Raw genomic sequence first — 17,447 nt, forward strand, 5'->3', positions numbered from 1 at the left:
CAGATACTTCTAAGAGGGACACTGTAAAGTTAATAAGCTAACATCTCAAGCGAATTTGTTGTCAGCCATCTGAGAAAAAGATAAGACCCTGGAGAAGAAGAGGTTACTGGAAGTAAGGAAGACGGGTTTTAATGAGATATGAGATATGTTAGGGAAAGAAAAGTAGTTTGTTTCATTAATTTCCCAGGGGGAAAAGCCTGAAGGTCTTGGGAGTGGTGACAATATTGCTCTAAGTCTTAAAAGAAAATGATTAGAATGAGAATAAAACCAAAGATACATTCCCTATGCATGGCTTGGTGTGCAGGTGTGCAGGTGACCCAGGTTCTCAAGAAAGCCATGCCAATAGGGCATAAGCTCTGGCAGGCACTACCAAGGTGAAAAGGCATTGAGTATAGCCCCAATAATGAACTCTGGGTATCTTCATTGAGACAGAACTAGTCTTGGTCAGAGCATCAACATTCTTCACTAGAGAACTGTCCAGAGGATGGATTTTAGGGGAACAACAAAATTCACAAAATCTATCTACAAAGGCATAGAGGAGGTTATAATTTGTCCCAGTGGATAGAGCATCCAAACCCAGGAAATCACAGATCATGAGCATTTTGCACTACAAATATTATCAGGTCCTTAGTTTCACCATGTTTATTTTATTTTATTTTATTTTATTTTTTGCAGGGCAATGGGGGTTAAGTGACTTGCCCAGGGTCACACAGCCAGTAAGTGTCAAGTGTCTGAGGCCGGATTTGAACTCAGGAACTCCTGAATCCAGGGCCAGTGCTTTTATCCACTGCGCCACCTAGCCGCCCCTACCATGTTTATTTTTAATAAATGCAACTTACCCAGTCTTCCCAAGAACCATTGGGATTTTTCTTTTTGAAAGGTTCCAGCCTCTGTAAGATGGTTTGACATGCTTCCTAAAGGAAAAAGCAAACACAAACCATGCCCCACAAACATATTGGTCATTGGTCATAGGGTCATAGATTTAGAGCTAGAAAGGACCCTAAAAGTCACCAACTTCAAACCTTTGTGTTATACTAAGGAAATTGAGAAAAACAGAGGTAAATTATTTGTTCAGGTCACACATCATGTAAGTGTCTGAGGCTAGATTTGAACTCAGGACTTTCTGACTCCAAGTCTAGCTCCTCCTCAACTACCCCCACAGGCCCCGTAATGGTATATAAATATTATTATTCTGCCCCTACCCTCTCAGCATTTCCTGAAGGTAGAGAAATGCCCCCAGAAGTTCCGAGATAATAGGCTGGGGTTGCCTGAGGAGTGGGAGGTGATCACTGACTTACTCTGGGGGATACCTACCGTCCAAGGCTCCTCACTGAAATAGGCATTGCTTAGAAAGAGAGGCTAAGAAAGCAGTTGTTACTCAGAAAGGTGCTGTTTTGAGGTCTCATTCACTGCCAAAGCAAACCTTTTGCTTGATTTAAAAAATACTGATTTCTTGCTGGTATATTTATGGGGACTGTTAAGGCTGTATCTGAGATCATTATCTCCTCAGTTTAGTCAGGTCTCTCACAATAAGGAGTCCCAAAACAGATATCCCCATCTCTTGGTTTGACCATCTCACTTCCTCTCCATTGTCCTGCCCTGTCCACTTACCTGTCTTCAGCTTTGCCACCTAAATGCAAAGATGTTAATAGAAGCAGTTATGAGCCTTGTGGGTTTTCCTATGCCCTTGAGTCTAGAGAAAAGGGTCCTCCTTAATCACAGCACCAGAGGAACAGGACAGCTCATGATCAAATAACCTTAGTGGAACACTGCCACAGACATCCCAAAGAGACTGATCTGGACCTGAACAAGAGGCCATCCCAGAGACCCACCGAGTCCCACAAGATCCTTACATAGACAGCCTGTCCATTGATGTCAGTGCTGACAGAGGCAGCTGTAGGAGAAGTGTTTGGGCACTGTAGTAGTGCTTGTTTCACTGATGTAAAATCTTGGAGGTGAGGATCTTCAAAGCTTTGCTGCCACCTGTAAAAAGCGGAGCCCATGGCTAGAGAGTATATTTATGTTTAGAAAGCATTGCTAGCAATGCTTAGAATCACTGAATCTTATTAGCATTGGGAAAGAATTTAGATCCATCTAGTCCAATGTCTCATCCCATGCAGCAACATTTGATTACAGCTCCGAGGTTCATTCACTTATGCTACATCCCTTGGGAATTCATCCCTCCCTGTAAGTACATCCTGTAGCCAATATACCAGCTTTTGTGGGAAGGTCATTAGATGTTAGAGCTGGAAAAGACCTTTTTTTAAACTGATCCATGATTTCACTGATATAGAGAATATCAGATGAGGAAGCACCTACAAATACAATGAGGCACCGCCTCCTCTCAGAGTTGTATAGAATCTCCTGGGAGCACTGGTAGTCTAGGTGACTTGGCCAGGGTCACATAGCCCATTAGGTGGAACAGTATAGACTTGAACTAGGTCTTCTGACATTCAAGCTGGCTCTCTATCTATTTATACTTTTTTTTTAAGTGAGGCAATTGGGGTTAAGTGACTTGACCAGGGTCCACACAGCTAGTAAGTGTTTAATTGTCTGAGGCCGGATTTGAACTCAGGTTCTCCTGACTCCAGGTGCCTGTGCTCTATCCACACTGTGCCACCTAGCCTGCCCCTCTATTTATACTTTGATGAGTCTCAGAAGTCCATAGAAATTACTTGATCCTACTCCTTCATTTATTAAGATGATAAAATTGAAGCCTTAGGAAAAGAAAGGTGATATTTTTCAAAGTCACTGGACTCTATTTACTCATCTCTAAAATTAAGGAGATGGATTAAATATACTTAAGGGGTTTTTTCCCATTTTTTAATCCTATGATAATTTATGTTGAGGTATATCCCTTGTATATTCCATTGGACAAATCTCATTCTCACCTGGAGAGTACTAGTAAGTAAACAACAACAAACATTTATGTTTCACAATAAATGTATTACAAAGTGCTTCCCCCCCCCAATTTGAACTCCATAACAGCCCTGTGAGGAGATGCTACAATTTTTTGTGTGCAGAGGGAGAAGAGAAGCAGCAGAACATCTGGACTTGTGATTTCATCAGTAGAAGAAACTACCAAGGAGGCTATTCTCTCTAAGAAAATCTGAAATTTGTTTGCACCTTGTAACATTAAAGAATTGTCTGAATGCATGATTCATTACCAAAGGTCACACAGCAATTATAGCATGCGTCAGAAGATGGGGTTTGAATCTAGGTCTTCTGACTCTCTAGTATGCCACTCTGCCATGCTATCTCTCAGTACCGATCCCCACTTTGCAGATGAGGAAACCAAAGTTCGAAGATTTGAAATTATTTTTCCAGGGTCATACAGCTAGTTAACATCAAAGGAGGGTTTTGAACCCAGGTCTACTGGACATCAACTCAGGCAGTCTTTCCATTAGACCATGTTGCATTTCTAGAGGAAGTGCCTAGTGCTGAGAGTATTCCCCCACAAAGTAGTCTCCTTTTTTTGTTGGGCTCACTTAGGCTGCTTACTTGGATCATCTTGGTGTGAAGGCCTTGGCCCATCTCTGTACCACCATGGGTAAGAAGAACTGAACCATCTGTGTACACATGTATCAGGGCTCCAGCCTGCGGGAAGAAGAAGAGACCACATCAGGACCACCTCATGGGACCTACTTAGCTTCAAGTTCTCTTTAGGCTTAGACTGAAGGTAGTAGTGCCCAACAAAATACTTTCTGAAGAGCATCATAAGCCCCAGAAAGTTAAATGCTATATTCTGAGCCTTCTTTTCTTCTCTGTTTACATTCCCTCTCCTTTAGTAATCTCATTCTTCTTCATGGCTTCAGTTATCACTACAGATGACCACGTATCCAGGCCCAGTCTCTTCCCTGAACTCCATTTCAGCATCTCTAGCATCCTACTGCATGTTTGTACCTTGAAATCCTACTGGAACCTCAAACTCAGAATATCTAAGACTGAATTCATCTACTCTCCCTGCTCCCAGGCTTTCCTGCCTTCTGATTTCCCAACTATTGTCAATATCATTCTCCAAGTCCCTTGGGTTCAAAACCTTAGGTTTGTCTTTGATTCTTCCCTCTCTCTAAGCCTCAATATCCAGTAAATTTCCAACTCTTGACAATTTATCCCCATGACATCTCACATTTCTCCCTTCCTTTCCACTTACATTGCCATCATTTTAGCTGGGGTCATCACCACCTCCTTCTTAGACCATGTATTTCCTACCTATTCTCCCTGCCTCTAGTCTTTTCACTCTCAAATTCTTCATATAGCTAACAAAACAATCTTCCTAATGCACAGGACTGACCAAGTGACTCTCCATCTCAAAATTCTTTACTGGTACCCCTTAGTGTACAGAATAAACTTACTCTGCCATTTAGGACCCCTGAAAATCTGACTTCAAATCTACATTTCCAGCCTTATTTCACTCTTCTCCCTTTCATACCATCTAACTTCCAGCCAGACTGGACCACTAGGCATTTCCCAGTTTTTCCCTGCCCACTCTGGTCCCTGTGCATTTGTGTTACTCATTTCATCATGCTATCCTACCACTCTCTTTGCATTTCTACCTGTTGAAAAAGTTTGCCTTCAGAGCTCAGTTCTTGGGCTGCCATCATCTGGGAAGCCACCTACCTCTTTTCCTTCAGATAAAACAACCCTGATTCCTCATCTTTCTTATAGTCTTCAGGTCTGGATCCTTCCACTGCCCTTGTTACATTTTGCCTTGTACTTTATTTACAATTTTCATCATAGTATCCTTAGTACCTCACACAATGCCATAGGCATGACGGACACTTGATGAATTGTGGTGGCATCCCCAGCTGGGGTAGAGGTGCTAAAACCTAGCTCATTAATCATATATAACAAAAGTCTAAGCAGCACCAGGCTTCTCTCTCCAGTGAACTCTACCACCAACAAAAATAGATATCCCTCTTGAGCAGCTTTGTGTAAAGTAAAAATGCAGGCATCCAGTCAAGTGAAATGAAAGTGAAGAGACGAGGGTACTTAATTACCTGATTCAGAAAGGGAACTGTGAAGCTGATTCCAAACTTGGTAGGAATTATACACAAACCTCTCTTCTTCCAACAATTCTCCCTGGAAAAAGAGTGACATTTTTTTTCCAAAGACCCTAACCACTCATGTGGACCTCAACCTTCTTTGTATATATATCTTATCTCCCTTATTAGATTTTAAGCTCTTTGAGGGCAGGGACTGTATATTTTCCAGGCAACCACATGGCCTCACATAGTCATTGTATCACCCTCAAGGGTTTGGCATACTGGCTTAATAAACATCTGTTATGGTTAAAAATTCAAATTATTGCAGAAAATTTCAAAGTTGACCTATGATAGAAATGGAGGATTCAGTCACTGCCCTTTCCCCAACACCAGTTTCTCCAAGTGCAAGTTCTTGGTTTCCTATCTTTTCCTCCTGAGTCTTACTTGTTAAACTTCTCGATCTCACTCCTCCTGCTGTGGTACCGTGAGCTTGCGAGGCATTCATCCCAGCACCTGGGCAAAGTGAACACCTCCAGCTTCTGTTAAAGGTGAGTCAGGTCTCCTTCCTTGTACATGTTCAGCGTCCGAACCAGACCCAACAGACAGAGAGGTTGTGGGGGTTGGGGTACTCAGAGGCTCAACCCAATCCGATACACTTGCTCCTGGGAGGACAGGTTATTTTATCCCGATGCTAGGGCAACCCAATATTTTATGCCAACAATCACTATCTTAGTTCTTACTTGTCCTCTTGCAGTGGAAGTTTACAGGTTAGGGCACTTCACAGCATCCAGAAGGTACTCAGCGATGAACCATGCCCCTGGGGCCCTCCAAAACCCCTGAAAGCTGTTGTTGGAAGGCAGGTTGGTCTTGCATAGTCGGCCAGTACCCCGAAAATGTGTGGGGATCTTATAGTCAGTTATCCATGTGGAATAAAAGCCCTCTCCATGATCTGAGGAAAAGAAAGTCCAAAAAGGAACAATTAATCCATCACTTTCACTGGCTGTCTCCACAGATTTATTCTTTCCAATTTAAACAGTCAAAAGTCTCAGGATTTCACTATAAGGGGTCTGGTCATGGGATTATGGGATCATACATTTAGAGCTCAAAGCAATCTTAGAGGCCATCGAATCCAAGCCCCTCATTTTACAGATGAGGAAACTGAGGTTTACAAAAGTTAAGTGACTTGACCCAGGTTATATAGCTATTAAGTATCTGAGCAGGGATTTGAACTATTGTATTTCCTGACTGCAGGTCCAGCAGCAGTCTATATACTTTACCACCTGACTTAGTAGATGACATATGAGAGTTGGAGTGGCAAAAAAAAAGATCACCCTGTGGGCAACCTGGTGACATTCAGTCCGTCACCAGGTTCATATTTAAAACCATTACAGCTCATTAAGACATGTCATAACCTGTGTTCTCCTGGGATAGCCTTCGAGAGCCTAAAATCCTTTGCATTTTAGAATGAAGCATTGTAGTAGGACTGAGTCACGTCATCCTATCTATGCCAATACTACCTCTAAAAAAATTGCCCAATTTCTTCTGGTCTCAACTAGTCCAAAGCAAATGGTTAACCACAGTGCTCCCTATTCTTTCCCCAACTCTACTTCTTCCACTTATGATCACCCACACCCAGTAACCTAAGGGCTTTTGACTAATTCTTGAGATTCTCCCTGCCAAATCGTATAGTCCTCAATGCTTACTCATGGTGTAATTCAGATTGTGGTCAGTACATAGCATCAAGGAGGTCGCCTGAAATTAAGTCAAATCAATAAAATCAGATGCCTATCCTCAGGGTATCTTTCCTCTGAGAAGTTTAGTTCACTTAATAATTGTTAACTGGCCACCATATTATGGATGTTGACTTGCTGGGGTTCTTAGGATATTTCAAAAGCCAAGTCATACTCTAAATCCCTTGAATCAGGCTAAGGATAGTTCTATAATGCAACCCGTGCAACATTGGAGGACCCCAACCTATTCTTCTTATGCTCAGGAACATTCTCCAAGCAATGTTCACCATTAAACTTGCATTTGGGGCGGGGAGGGGTTGGAGAGGATGGTAGCCTCTAGAGTCCAGGTCTTACTTACACTCCCAGAGAGGTCTAAAGTATTTCCTGCATTGCTGTAGTGTTCAACTTCTAGGGCCACAATCTTCCCAGTCTTCATGAAGCCAACCTATTCACAAAACAGACCTCTTCAGCCAAGGTACTTTTCCAATACTCCATCTCTGTCCACCCCTTTCCCTCCCCTCTCTTTAGCTTCACAGGAGAAAACCAGAGGGAACAACATACAAAGGATATAACAGAAGTGACCTAATACAGGTACTTCCTTCAGAGAAAAAAATACAATCCTTTTCTTTAAAAGACAAATCGGGTCAGGAGGAGACTAACCTCGGCCTCACAACCTTGGACATAGCCACCCCACCCCATTCATCGCTCCAAGATCATTTTGGTTTTGTCTTTTTTTTTTTTCTTCAGAAGCTCACACAATGATTTCTCTACAGTAGAAAGCTACATAAAATGCTTATTGAATGGAATTTATTGTTTTCTGGAGTTCCTGGAAGAGAGAGAGAAAGAGAAATTGGGGAGCAGAAAGATGGTAAACCAAAGAAGAAAGATGAGGAAAGGAGGAGAGAAGATGAGAGAAGGGAAAAGAAGAGAAGGAAAGAAGGGCAAGGTAGGATTTAGTGCTTCACAATAGATTTCAGGACACCATAAGTGAAGGTGTTAAATTCAATCCACTAAAAAGAGAGGAATACACTCTGCTGACTCAATTCTGTCAGTCTGAGGAATCCAGGAAAAGGTCTCAATCTAAGGGCAAATGCTCTTCTAAGCATGTAAACATGGATGAAAGAGGGATGGTACTGGCAGGCTACATTGGAATTGATGTCACACCATGAGCTTTCTTTGTGGTATTCAGTCACCAAGCAATCCCAGCTAAACCTCTCATTCATTCCTCTTTTTTTTTTTTTTTGCGGGGCAGTGAGGATCAAGTGACTTGCCCAGGGTCACACAGCTAGTGTCAAATGTCTGAGGCCAGATTTGAACTCAGCTCCTCCTGAATTCAGGGCCAGTGCTCTAGCTACTGTGTCACCTTAGCTGCCTCACTCTAGTCCTTTTCGAAGTACATCCATACCCATCTTGGCATTTCATCCTCACACCAGCTCTCTGAGGTAGTTTATTATCCTCCCATTTTACAGATGAGAAAGCTAAGGTATGGCATATGCCTAGGTCACACAGCTAGCATGTAAACATCTTGATAGCAGGGACCAATTCATTTTTGCTTCTGTCTTCAGAACCTGGCCTTGTGCTTAGTACATTGTAGGGTCCTAATAAATGTTACTGAATTGAATTAAAGTGGATAGTCAAAGAGGTAAGATTGAAATCAGATCACCTGATTTCAGAAAGGCCTGGAAAGACTTGTATGAACTGATGTATAGTGAAGAGAGCAGGAACCAAGAGAACATTGTGCACGAGAGACAGCAATACTGTTTAATGAAGAACTGTGAAAGACTTAACTCTTCTCAGCAGTACAGTGACCCAAGACAATCCCAAAGGACTATTGATGAAACATACTATCCACCTCCAAGAAAGAAATTATATTAATTGATGGAATACAGACTGAAGCATGCTATTTTTAACTTTCTTTTTTTCCTTTTATTCAAACTTTCTTATTACAATAATGACTAATATAGCAATGTTTCACATAATGGACATGTATAACCTATATCTGATTGCTTACTACCTCAGAGAGAAGAGAGGGAAAGAAGGGATAAAAATTAGAACCCAAAACTATAAATATAAAAATGTTTTACTAAAAAAAAATTAAAAACTAAAAAAATAAATAAATTTTTAAAATTAAGGGGTTGAGGGGGGGAAGAAATAAGATCACACGAGTTTAGTCCAGTGCTATATCTACCAGAACTATAACTAGGGCAGGGAGATCTAGGCTTATTCCTAGGGCACTAAATTTAGAGGGTGCTAACAGCACTTACTTTAGCAGCATAGAAACAACTTAGTTTAGCAGTTAATCAGCAAGAAATAATAATTTAGAATAGGAAACTACCATATGGCATGTTGTCCCCTCTATCCATATCCTTACTAATTCCCCATCACCACCACTCTATGAAGGGGGCTTCATCTCTGTCACCACAACCATATGCAGTATCCAGATGTCTCTTCCCACCAAATGATTTTTTCTTTAAAAGTTAAAAGTGAGGTGGTATTCTTGTGGTTCACCATATATGTATGTGTTTTTGTAACATTTGCCCTAGACTCCAAATTGCTAGTTACCGTTCTGATTTATGGTTACCATGCTTCTTCACATACGGGGAAAACTTAAGTAAAGAAATCTGACCCCATTCACACACTGTGGCCCACATCCCTGAACTTCTGTCTTCCAATTATGACACTAGATAAGCATGGCTGAACTTGACTTTGTTCCTTTGAATCTGATACCTTATATCTGGCCATAAACGGGTGTCTCCCACCAGTTATCAACATGTCTTCATCTCGATCCAGCATGCATCTGTACAGGGCGGGCCAGTCCTGGAGAGAGACCATTACCTTATATAGACATACCAACCTCTTCTCAGAAACCCGCTTCCAAACACAGCAGGAAGTCTCCTTCTCCCCACCATCCCAACATCCAATCCCTCAGCTTTAGAACTCACTTGTATGCTGCCAGAGCAACTGCCGTAGACAATATTGTGCTCCGGGTCTCCTTCCCTCCAAAACCTCCTCCCATTCTTTTCACTCGAACCGCAATGCGATTTGCTGGCACCCCCAAGACTTTGGCTACAAAACTCTAGAATGAAAACAAGAGTATGCTTCAGTGTTAACACCCCATCTAGCACCATGTTCAGGTTTGTGTCAGTTCTAATAGATTCAGACTCCACATGCATTCAGTTCTGGTGAAAACAGCCTCTTAATTTGCAAGGAGAAAGACCAGAAACATCTGTAGCTGAGGTCTATTCAGCTAGATCACACCCTGTACTGGGTGTGATGGATGGAGCTCAGGCTCTTTTGAGCCTAAGGAGCTGTCAGCAGATCCCAGCAAGGCACAGGGGGTGTGCTCACTACAGATTAATGTGACACACACTAATCCCACTGGAGCAGATAGGGAATTCTGCAGAAGAGTTTATTTATGTAAAAACAAGTCAAATTCAAGGCACCTCACGATTTCAGATATGTGGTGACCTCTGACTAAACCCAGACACTAGAATTCTTTTCCTTTTCCTTATGTTTGTATAGACACCCTGAAGCTAGATGGATACAACCAGTGGATACAACCTACACTGGTTCACCTCTCCCTAGGCAGCCTGATTCCCCACTCCTCACTCCCATATTGGGGCTGAACTCTGAGTCACACCTGATCAATCAGGTTTAACCCTATAACAGCTCAGAACTCTCTAACTCAAATGATCCACCAGCCTTAGCTTCCCCAGTTGTCAAGGACTATAGGCAGAGACTACAGGCAAGACAAATGTATTGGAGCCAGCTCCTACCAGCTGTTAGATTTTCAGTGTGAACATTTACACCTTAGAAATCCTCAAAAGCTACAAATCAGGGCGTGATTTATTGTTTTGGTTGATTGTCAAGACTTAAAGTGGTGGAGAAAATATTAATAATGCAGGTTATAGCTTAAAAGTGCACATTTCAAACATATGTATATATATTTTTGGAGGGCAGTTGTTTAAACATTTCCCAGAAACACCCCTCTGTATTCAGCACCTCACTCTGGCCCCACCATGGTTACTATCGACCAGAAAGAGGAGGATCACAAAGGTCATTTGGTCTGATCAATACTTGAACAATAATACCCTCTCCAAATGATTTGCCTCACAGTTACACAGAAAGTAAGAGAAAAGAACCCAGATGTAGTGATTAGGCACTGTGGACTTGCAGTCAGAAACACCTGGATTCAAATCCACATACTAGCTGTGTGACCCTAAGCCAGACATCTCACTACTTGTCTGTGTTTTTCTTTCCCCTCTCTGTAAAATGAAGGGAGGGGACTTGATGGCCTCCAAGGACCCTTTCAGTTCTAAATTAATGAATGGTCCTCTGATTTTTAGTTCAATGTTGCCTCTCTATGTTTTTCTGCAAACAGGAATCAACATTTTACGTATTTCTGTCAAATTCCCTTTTCTAGTTCATCAATTGATTAGTTGGTTACCTGCGTCTTCATTGTGTTTTGGGTGGACACAAAGAGCTCCATCTCTCCTGCTTCACCCTTCGGGACAGCAATTGTGCAATGAGTCTCTAAGTAGAAGTGTTCCTGCCCACCAATATACAGCTCTCCTGGAAAAGCCACAGAAAATTGCATGTTAGTAGTGCAAAGAAGAATAGAATCCTATATAAGGAAGAAAAGGTATAGCACAGATTCCTATTGGCGTATCATTGTGAGTAAACCAGGAAATCAGAAAAAGATCTCAGGTTCATAGCAAACCATGCGTTGAAAATGAAGCAGTAATAATGTCAAGGCAAGTCAAGTCAAGCAGTATTAATTATTAAGTTTCTACTATGTGCCAAGCACTGTGTTATGCACTAGGGAATACAAAGAGAAGGCAAAAAGTAGTCTCTCCTTTCAAGGAGCTCACAGTCTAATTGAAGAGGTAATTATTATATTTTCACTGTGAGTATTTACACCTTAGAAATCAGAAAATGCTACAAATCAGGACTTGATTTATTATTTTGTTTCCTATCTAGACTTAAGAAAGCAATAAAGAAAATATCAATTGTGCAGATTAAATTTAAAAGTGTGTTGGTGCATACATTCTTTTTTTCCAAAGAGGTGATTGTTAAATACTTATAAGTATTGTTCAAACCATTGGGAGTTGATTCAATAGGGAGGTAACATGGTCAGCCTTGCTCTTGACATTTGGGTGGAATATGGATTCATACAATGACATATTTTTTTTAAATTAAGAGGAATATATATACTGGTAATACAGTCAGCAATGACAAGGTCTTTGCTAAAGATTATTGTACAATTATGGAAAAGGACAAAGGGAAATCAACAAAAATGATTAAAGGTTATTTGTCAAATGACCTGAATTCTCCTCCTTGTTCTGACAGAAGCTATGTAACCTTGGCCCAAACACTTCTCCTTTCTTGATCTTTTTTTCCACATCAAAAGAAGGGGAATTCCCTTTAGCTATAATATTCAGCAATTCTATCATACATAAAGAAAATGGCTTTTCTTTTTTAAAAAAATAAGATTAAAAACTTAAAAAAAGAAAAAGCTAATGCAGACTTAGTAATGTATATCAGTGTAACAGATCTAGAAAACAAGTAGTAACATAAATCTAGTGTTGGAAGGGACCTCAGAGGTCATCTAATCCAATCACTTCATTGTACAGATAAGAAACTGAGGCCCAGGGAGGTTAAATGATTTGAACAAGGTTATTGAGGGAATAACTATCACAAGTAGAATTTTAATCCAGGATCTTGTACCCCAGAGTCTACATTCTTCCCACTGTACCACAATGCCATGAGAATAAGAAAAGGAAGCAGCTCTGTCCAGGTGTAAAGAGTTTCGTATTCTATTCCCAGGTTCACTACACACCCAGTGTGTAACCTTAAGCAAATCTGTGGAACAAGGATAATAATCCCCTACTTGGGAGGATCTAACAAGATCATATGAACTGCTCTTCAAAGAAGTAAAAAATGCTATAAAAATTTATTGGCTATTAGTTGGAAGAAATGGACTCCTATTGCATTAGGAGAAATTTAGGTTAAACACAAGGAAAATCTTCCTCATTATAAAGACGAGTGACTCACTGTAATATGTGCCCAAGGCAAGATAAAGAGTATCAATCAAATGAACCCACAGTATGTACAAGGCTTTAAGCCACCTAAAAGAGGGGGAGAAATTCTAGAATATGTCACTAAAAACATGGTGAGCAAATGCATAGGAAAGGAGGCAATGATCACAAACGGCCAGCATGCCTTCACCATTAATAGTAGCTCCCATTTCTATGGTGCTTTAAGGTTGTCAGAGTACTTTATAGATATGGTCTCATTTGAGTCTCACAAAACCCTCATGAAAGAGATGACACTAATATCCCCATTTTGCAGATGGGACTGAGAGATCTTAAATGTCTAGCCCAGCATCACATAGTAAATATATGAGGTGGGATTGAACCCAGGTCTTTCTGTCTCCTATTCCATTCCTCAATGACAGCTGAGACCAGAGGCTTACTAAACTGGTAATAATCGTCGCTCATATTGATATGTCTCTTTGAGGTTTCTTGAGTGATTTCCATAACACCCTGTGAGAGAGATATTGTTTTTTTTAATACTGAATTTATAGATGAGAAGCTTCAGGATCAGAGAGAAATAGTTCACACTTAACTAGAAAGTATTTGGAGCAGGGTTTAAATTAAGATCTTTCTTCCCAAAGCCTAACACTATATCCACTTTGTCATAGACTAGAATGGGGGAGATGCTACGGATAGAATTTGCCTAGATTTTAACAAAGCATCTGACATTCTCTCCTGCTATTCTCCTGAAGGATAGAGAGATGTGAGTTTGATGATGGTGCAACTTGATGGAGACAGAACTGGTTAAAAAGCCAGACCTGAAGAGGAGGCAACAATGGTTCTGTTTAAGCTCAAGAGAAGACCCCAAGGGATCTGTGTGGAACCTTCAAAAGAAGATCCCAAGGGATCCATGCTGGACCCTATGTTGTTGAGTGTTTTATATCAATAACTTGGATAAGCACACAGGTGTCCAGTTTATCCAATTTGCCAATGACACAAAGTCATGAAAAGTAACTAAAGTAAGGAATGAAAGTATCAGGGTTCAGGGCAGCTAGGTGGCGCAGAGGATAGAGCATAGGCTCTGGATTCAGGAGGACCTGAGTTCCAATCCAGCCTCAGACACTTGACACTTACTAGCTGTGTGACCCTGGGCAAGTCACTTAACCCCAATTGCCTCACCAAAAAAAAAAGTATCAGGGTTCAAATAGCTCTTAACAGGGTAGAACAGGCTGGATCACATATGAGAAAATGGGATAATATTAGCAGTTACCTCACAGAGTTGTTTTGAGGATCAAAAGACCTAATATTCATAAGTGATTAGCAAAGTGTCTGGTACGTAGTAGGCACTTAATAAATGCTTATTCCCTTCCATCCCCAACTTCCCTTTTAGTTTCTTCATCTTTATATAGACTTTTATAATGAGGGGACTGGATGATAAGCTCCATCCCAGCTCTAAATTTTTATGATATTTAGAAATGACAGAAAAGACTAGTGTCCATTATGCAAAACTGTCATTTGGCTTCTTCCCAATTGAGAGCTGCCACCCAACCCTCCCCAAACACCACGAAGGGAAAACAATAGATGACTGTACCTGAAACAACATTATCAGCTTCAGCAAACCCCTTTTTGAGGTTCCCTTTCTCAATCTTGATCTCGGGACCGTAGAAGGAATTGTTTTTTATTGCATCCTGAATGACAAAAAAATAAGGCATGGGACCCAGACCTTCAATAAGTTAACAGAAAGGAGAAGAGAGAAGAGGGGCATTTCTCCTTAAGGAGGGGAAACCCCTGGGAGTTGATGATTGTTTTTCTTTCCCAAGTTCATTCGAATGAAAAGGAAATGGGTGGAGATGGGGAGATATGTGACCATACAATTCAGAAGAGGACTCAGGAATTGTATTTGTTCAAAGCAAGCTACTATGACATGGCAGAGAGACTGTGTTAAATACTGTATACCAGACACAACAAATAACTCTACAGAATGGAGCCCCACAACTGAGGGTGGCTGTGATTAATGAAGGTTTGGGCAGGGAGATGGAGAATGTCAGGATAGAGCCAAGAAGATCAGGGTCTAACATCAGTCACCTCAATTGTGATAATGGCTGGAAGCTCCTCATACGTGATTTTCACAGCTTGAGCTGCCCTCTGTGCATGTCTGGGGTATCTGTGACCACAGCCCAATGAGTGTCCCACACAAGTAACCTAGGAGCAAGGACACTGCTGTTGGACCAAGATGGTCTCAGTGAATCCACAACCCTAGCCAGCCATTCCTTGTGTTTTTCTATGCTCTGGATGCTTTCCCTAAGTCACCTGTCCCTCCTTATCAAAGACAGGGGATGAGCAACATAGAGCCAGCCCTGGAGCTAGGAAGACCTGAGACCAGGTCTTGAGGTTATATCACCCTCATCAAGGTATCTAAGCTCTAAGTGGCTCTCTGAGACTATAAGTAGCAGAGAAAGGGCAGACATGCATTCTTAGGAACTTTCTCATCTGGAAGATCCCTATACCAATGAAATCACAAATCTCTAGTCCCCGTGTCTCAGAGGGAAAGGAGAAGAGAAGGGAATGAGCATATAGAGTGCCTACTATGTGTTAGGCAATTAGTTCATCGATTTCCAAATTGTCATTGTTGTTCATCCTTCCTTCTTGAGGATGACCAAAGACATTTCCAGGGTGACATCTTGAGTTGCACATGAATTAGATTTGACTGAGACAGGGTTGCACTAAGTTGTCAGCCTCACTCTCTCCTTCAAAGTCCATTGGCAGGACAGAAGTCAAGATGATGGCCTGGAATATAGCAGGTGACCTTGACCTTTCTAAGTATTATATCATTAATCAAAAATATATACAATGAGGTTGTTTTTCTAATCTCATTATTATTTTTTACTCAGCACTAATATTCTTATGAGGATCCATTATAGTTACAATAATACTTCCTTAAGTATCACTGGGGACAAAGGTATTCTACAGAACTGAAATTTCCAGATAATTGAACCTTTGTTAACCTTTAAAGCACTGTATAAATGCCAGAGATTACTTTTATAGTTATCTTTGTATCCCTGACACCAGAGGCAGTTAGGTGGTTCAGTTAATAAAACATTGTGCCTAGAATAAGGAAGACCTAAGTTCAAATCCGATCCAATTTCCTCATCTGTAAGATGGGGATAATAATAGCACCTACATCCCAGGGCTATTGTGAGGATCAAATGAGATAAAATTATAAATTGCTTAACACAGTGTCTGGCACATGGTAGAAGCCCAGCTTAATAAATGCTTGTTCCGTTTCTTCCCCCAAAAGTCTATTTTCTATTAATACTATGCTGTGTATGCAAAGTAAATAATTAATGGTTCTTAGATGTTAAATTGATAAAGTATGCATATAGACACACACACACACACATATATATATATGTGTGTGTGTGTATATATACATATACACTAAGAGTAAGCAACTTCTGTTTTGGCTATTCAGATAGCTTTTTTACTTTCTGCAAAGTTGAACGTACAAATGGCTGAAATCATTAGAATGTGTAAGATATTACAATAAATTATGTTAATGTTGATTTACAATTCTATTCTTATCCAAGTAGTTAGTATATTCTTTTTAAAATAGAGGCAGCTAGATGGCATAGTGGATAAAGCCCTGGATATGAGCTCAAATACAGCCTCAGGCATTTATTAGTTATGTAGTACTGGCAAGTCACTTAACTTCTCTTGTCCTCATTTTCTTCATCTGTAAAATGGGGATAATAATAGCAGCTAACTCCTAAGGTTGTTTCCTGTCTTTTTTTTTTATGGGGCAATTGGGGTTAAGTGACTTGCCCAAGGTCACACAGCTAGTAAGACTCAAGTGTCTGAGGTCATATTTGAACTCATGTACTCCTGAATCCAAGGCTGGTGATCTATCCACTGTGCCACCTAGCTGCCCTCCTAAGGTTGTTGTGAGAATAAAATGAGGTAATATTTGTAAAGCACTTTCCAAATCTTTTTTTAAAATAATTTACTCATTTGCATAATAGTTTGTTGAAAAGGAAATATAAAAGAGTAATAATAGGCTAGTTATGCATCCCTTTTCTATTGAGTATCACAAACATGAGATAAAACTGAAATGATCATAAAATAGTTAATATTTATAAGAGCTAAAATGGTAAAAAATTATTCTACAATTTCACAGGAATCTATCTTAGAGGTTACGCAAAAGATGATGAAAATGTGTATTATGATGTCGTAACGGTTTTCAATGACAAAAAGTCGATAAAACATGTAATCCAAGAGATGAATGATTCAAAAAGAAGCTCTATTAGCCATGAAGTGAGAGTAAAAGTAGAGTTAGTTTCACTTGTTTCATCATTATACTTATAATAGCACTTCACAAATCTTAAAGCAGTATATAAATGCTAGTTCTCATTAGCTTTATTGTCATCATTATTATCACTTAACTGATGGTTCCTGTTCTAAATAGAGAAACTCAGAACAAAAGGGAATAATTTTTTAAACTATCACTACTATCTCTAGGAACTAAAGTGTAACTATAAGAATGATTAGTTTGCCAAACAACAACATCATTTTGATGTAGAATTTTTGCCTAATGAGGACATCAGTCATTCACGAACTAAATCAAGAGTTGATGAGAGCAGAGGTATAATTAAGAAGTATAATTAATACACATAACTAATTCCTGCTTTCTGGTAGCATTT

General features: G+C 40.3%; 1 protein-coding gene across 1 annotated transcript in view; it reads right to left on the reverse strand.

Moving 5' to 3' along the window:
- Positions 1-17,447, reverse strand: part of XDH (xanthine dehydrogenase) — a 70,119-nt gene that overhangs the window by 11,413 nt on the left and 41,259 nt on the right. The window contains 15 exon segments of the mRNA XM_043988998.1: positions 840-914; positions 1,854-1,913; positions 1,915-1,983; positions 3,502-3,597; positions 5,001-5,082; positions 5,430-5,576; positions 5,732-5,832; positions 5,834-5,899; positions 5,901-5,923; positions 7,070-7,160; positions 9,443-9,532; positions 9,654-9,791; positions 11,163-11,287; positions 14,342-14,438; positions 14,836-14,952. Of these exon segments, the coding sequence (XP_043844933.1) occupies positions 840-914; positions 1,854-1,913; positions 1,915-1,983; positions 3,502-3,597; positions 5,001-5,082; positions 5,430-5,576; positions 5,732-5,832; positions 5,834-5,899; positions 5,901-5,923; positions 7,070-7,160; positions 9,443-9,532; positions 9,654-9,791; positions 11,163-11,287; positions 14,342-14,438; positions 14,836-14,952 (1,377 nt within the window).

Source organism: Dromiciops gliroides, chromosome 2 (genome assembly GCF_019393635.1).
Source record: "Dromiciops gliroides isolate mDroGli1 chromosome 2, mDroGli1.pri, whole genome shotgun sequence".
Lineage (NCBI taxonomy): Eukaryota > Metazoa > Chordata > Mammalia > Microbiotheria > Microbiotheriidae > Dromiciops > Dromiciops gliroides.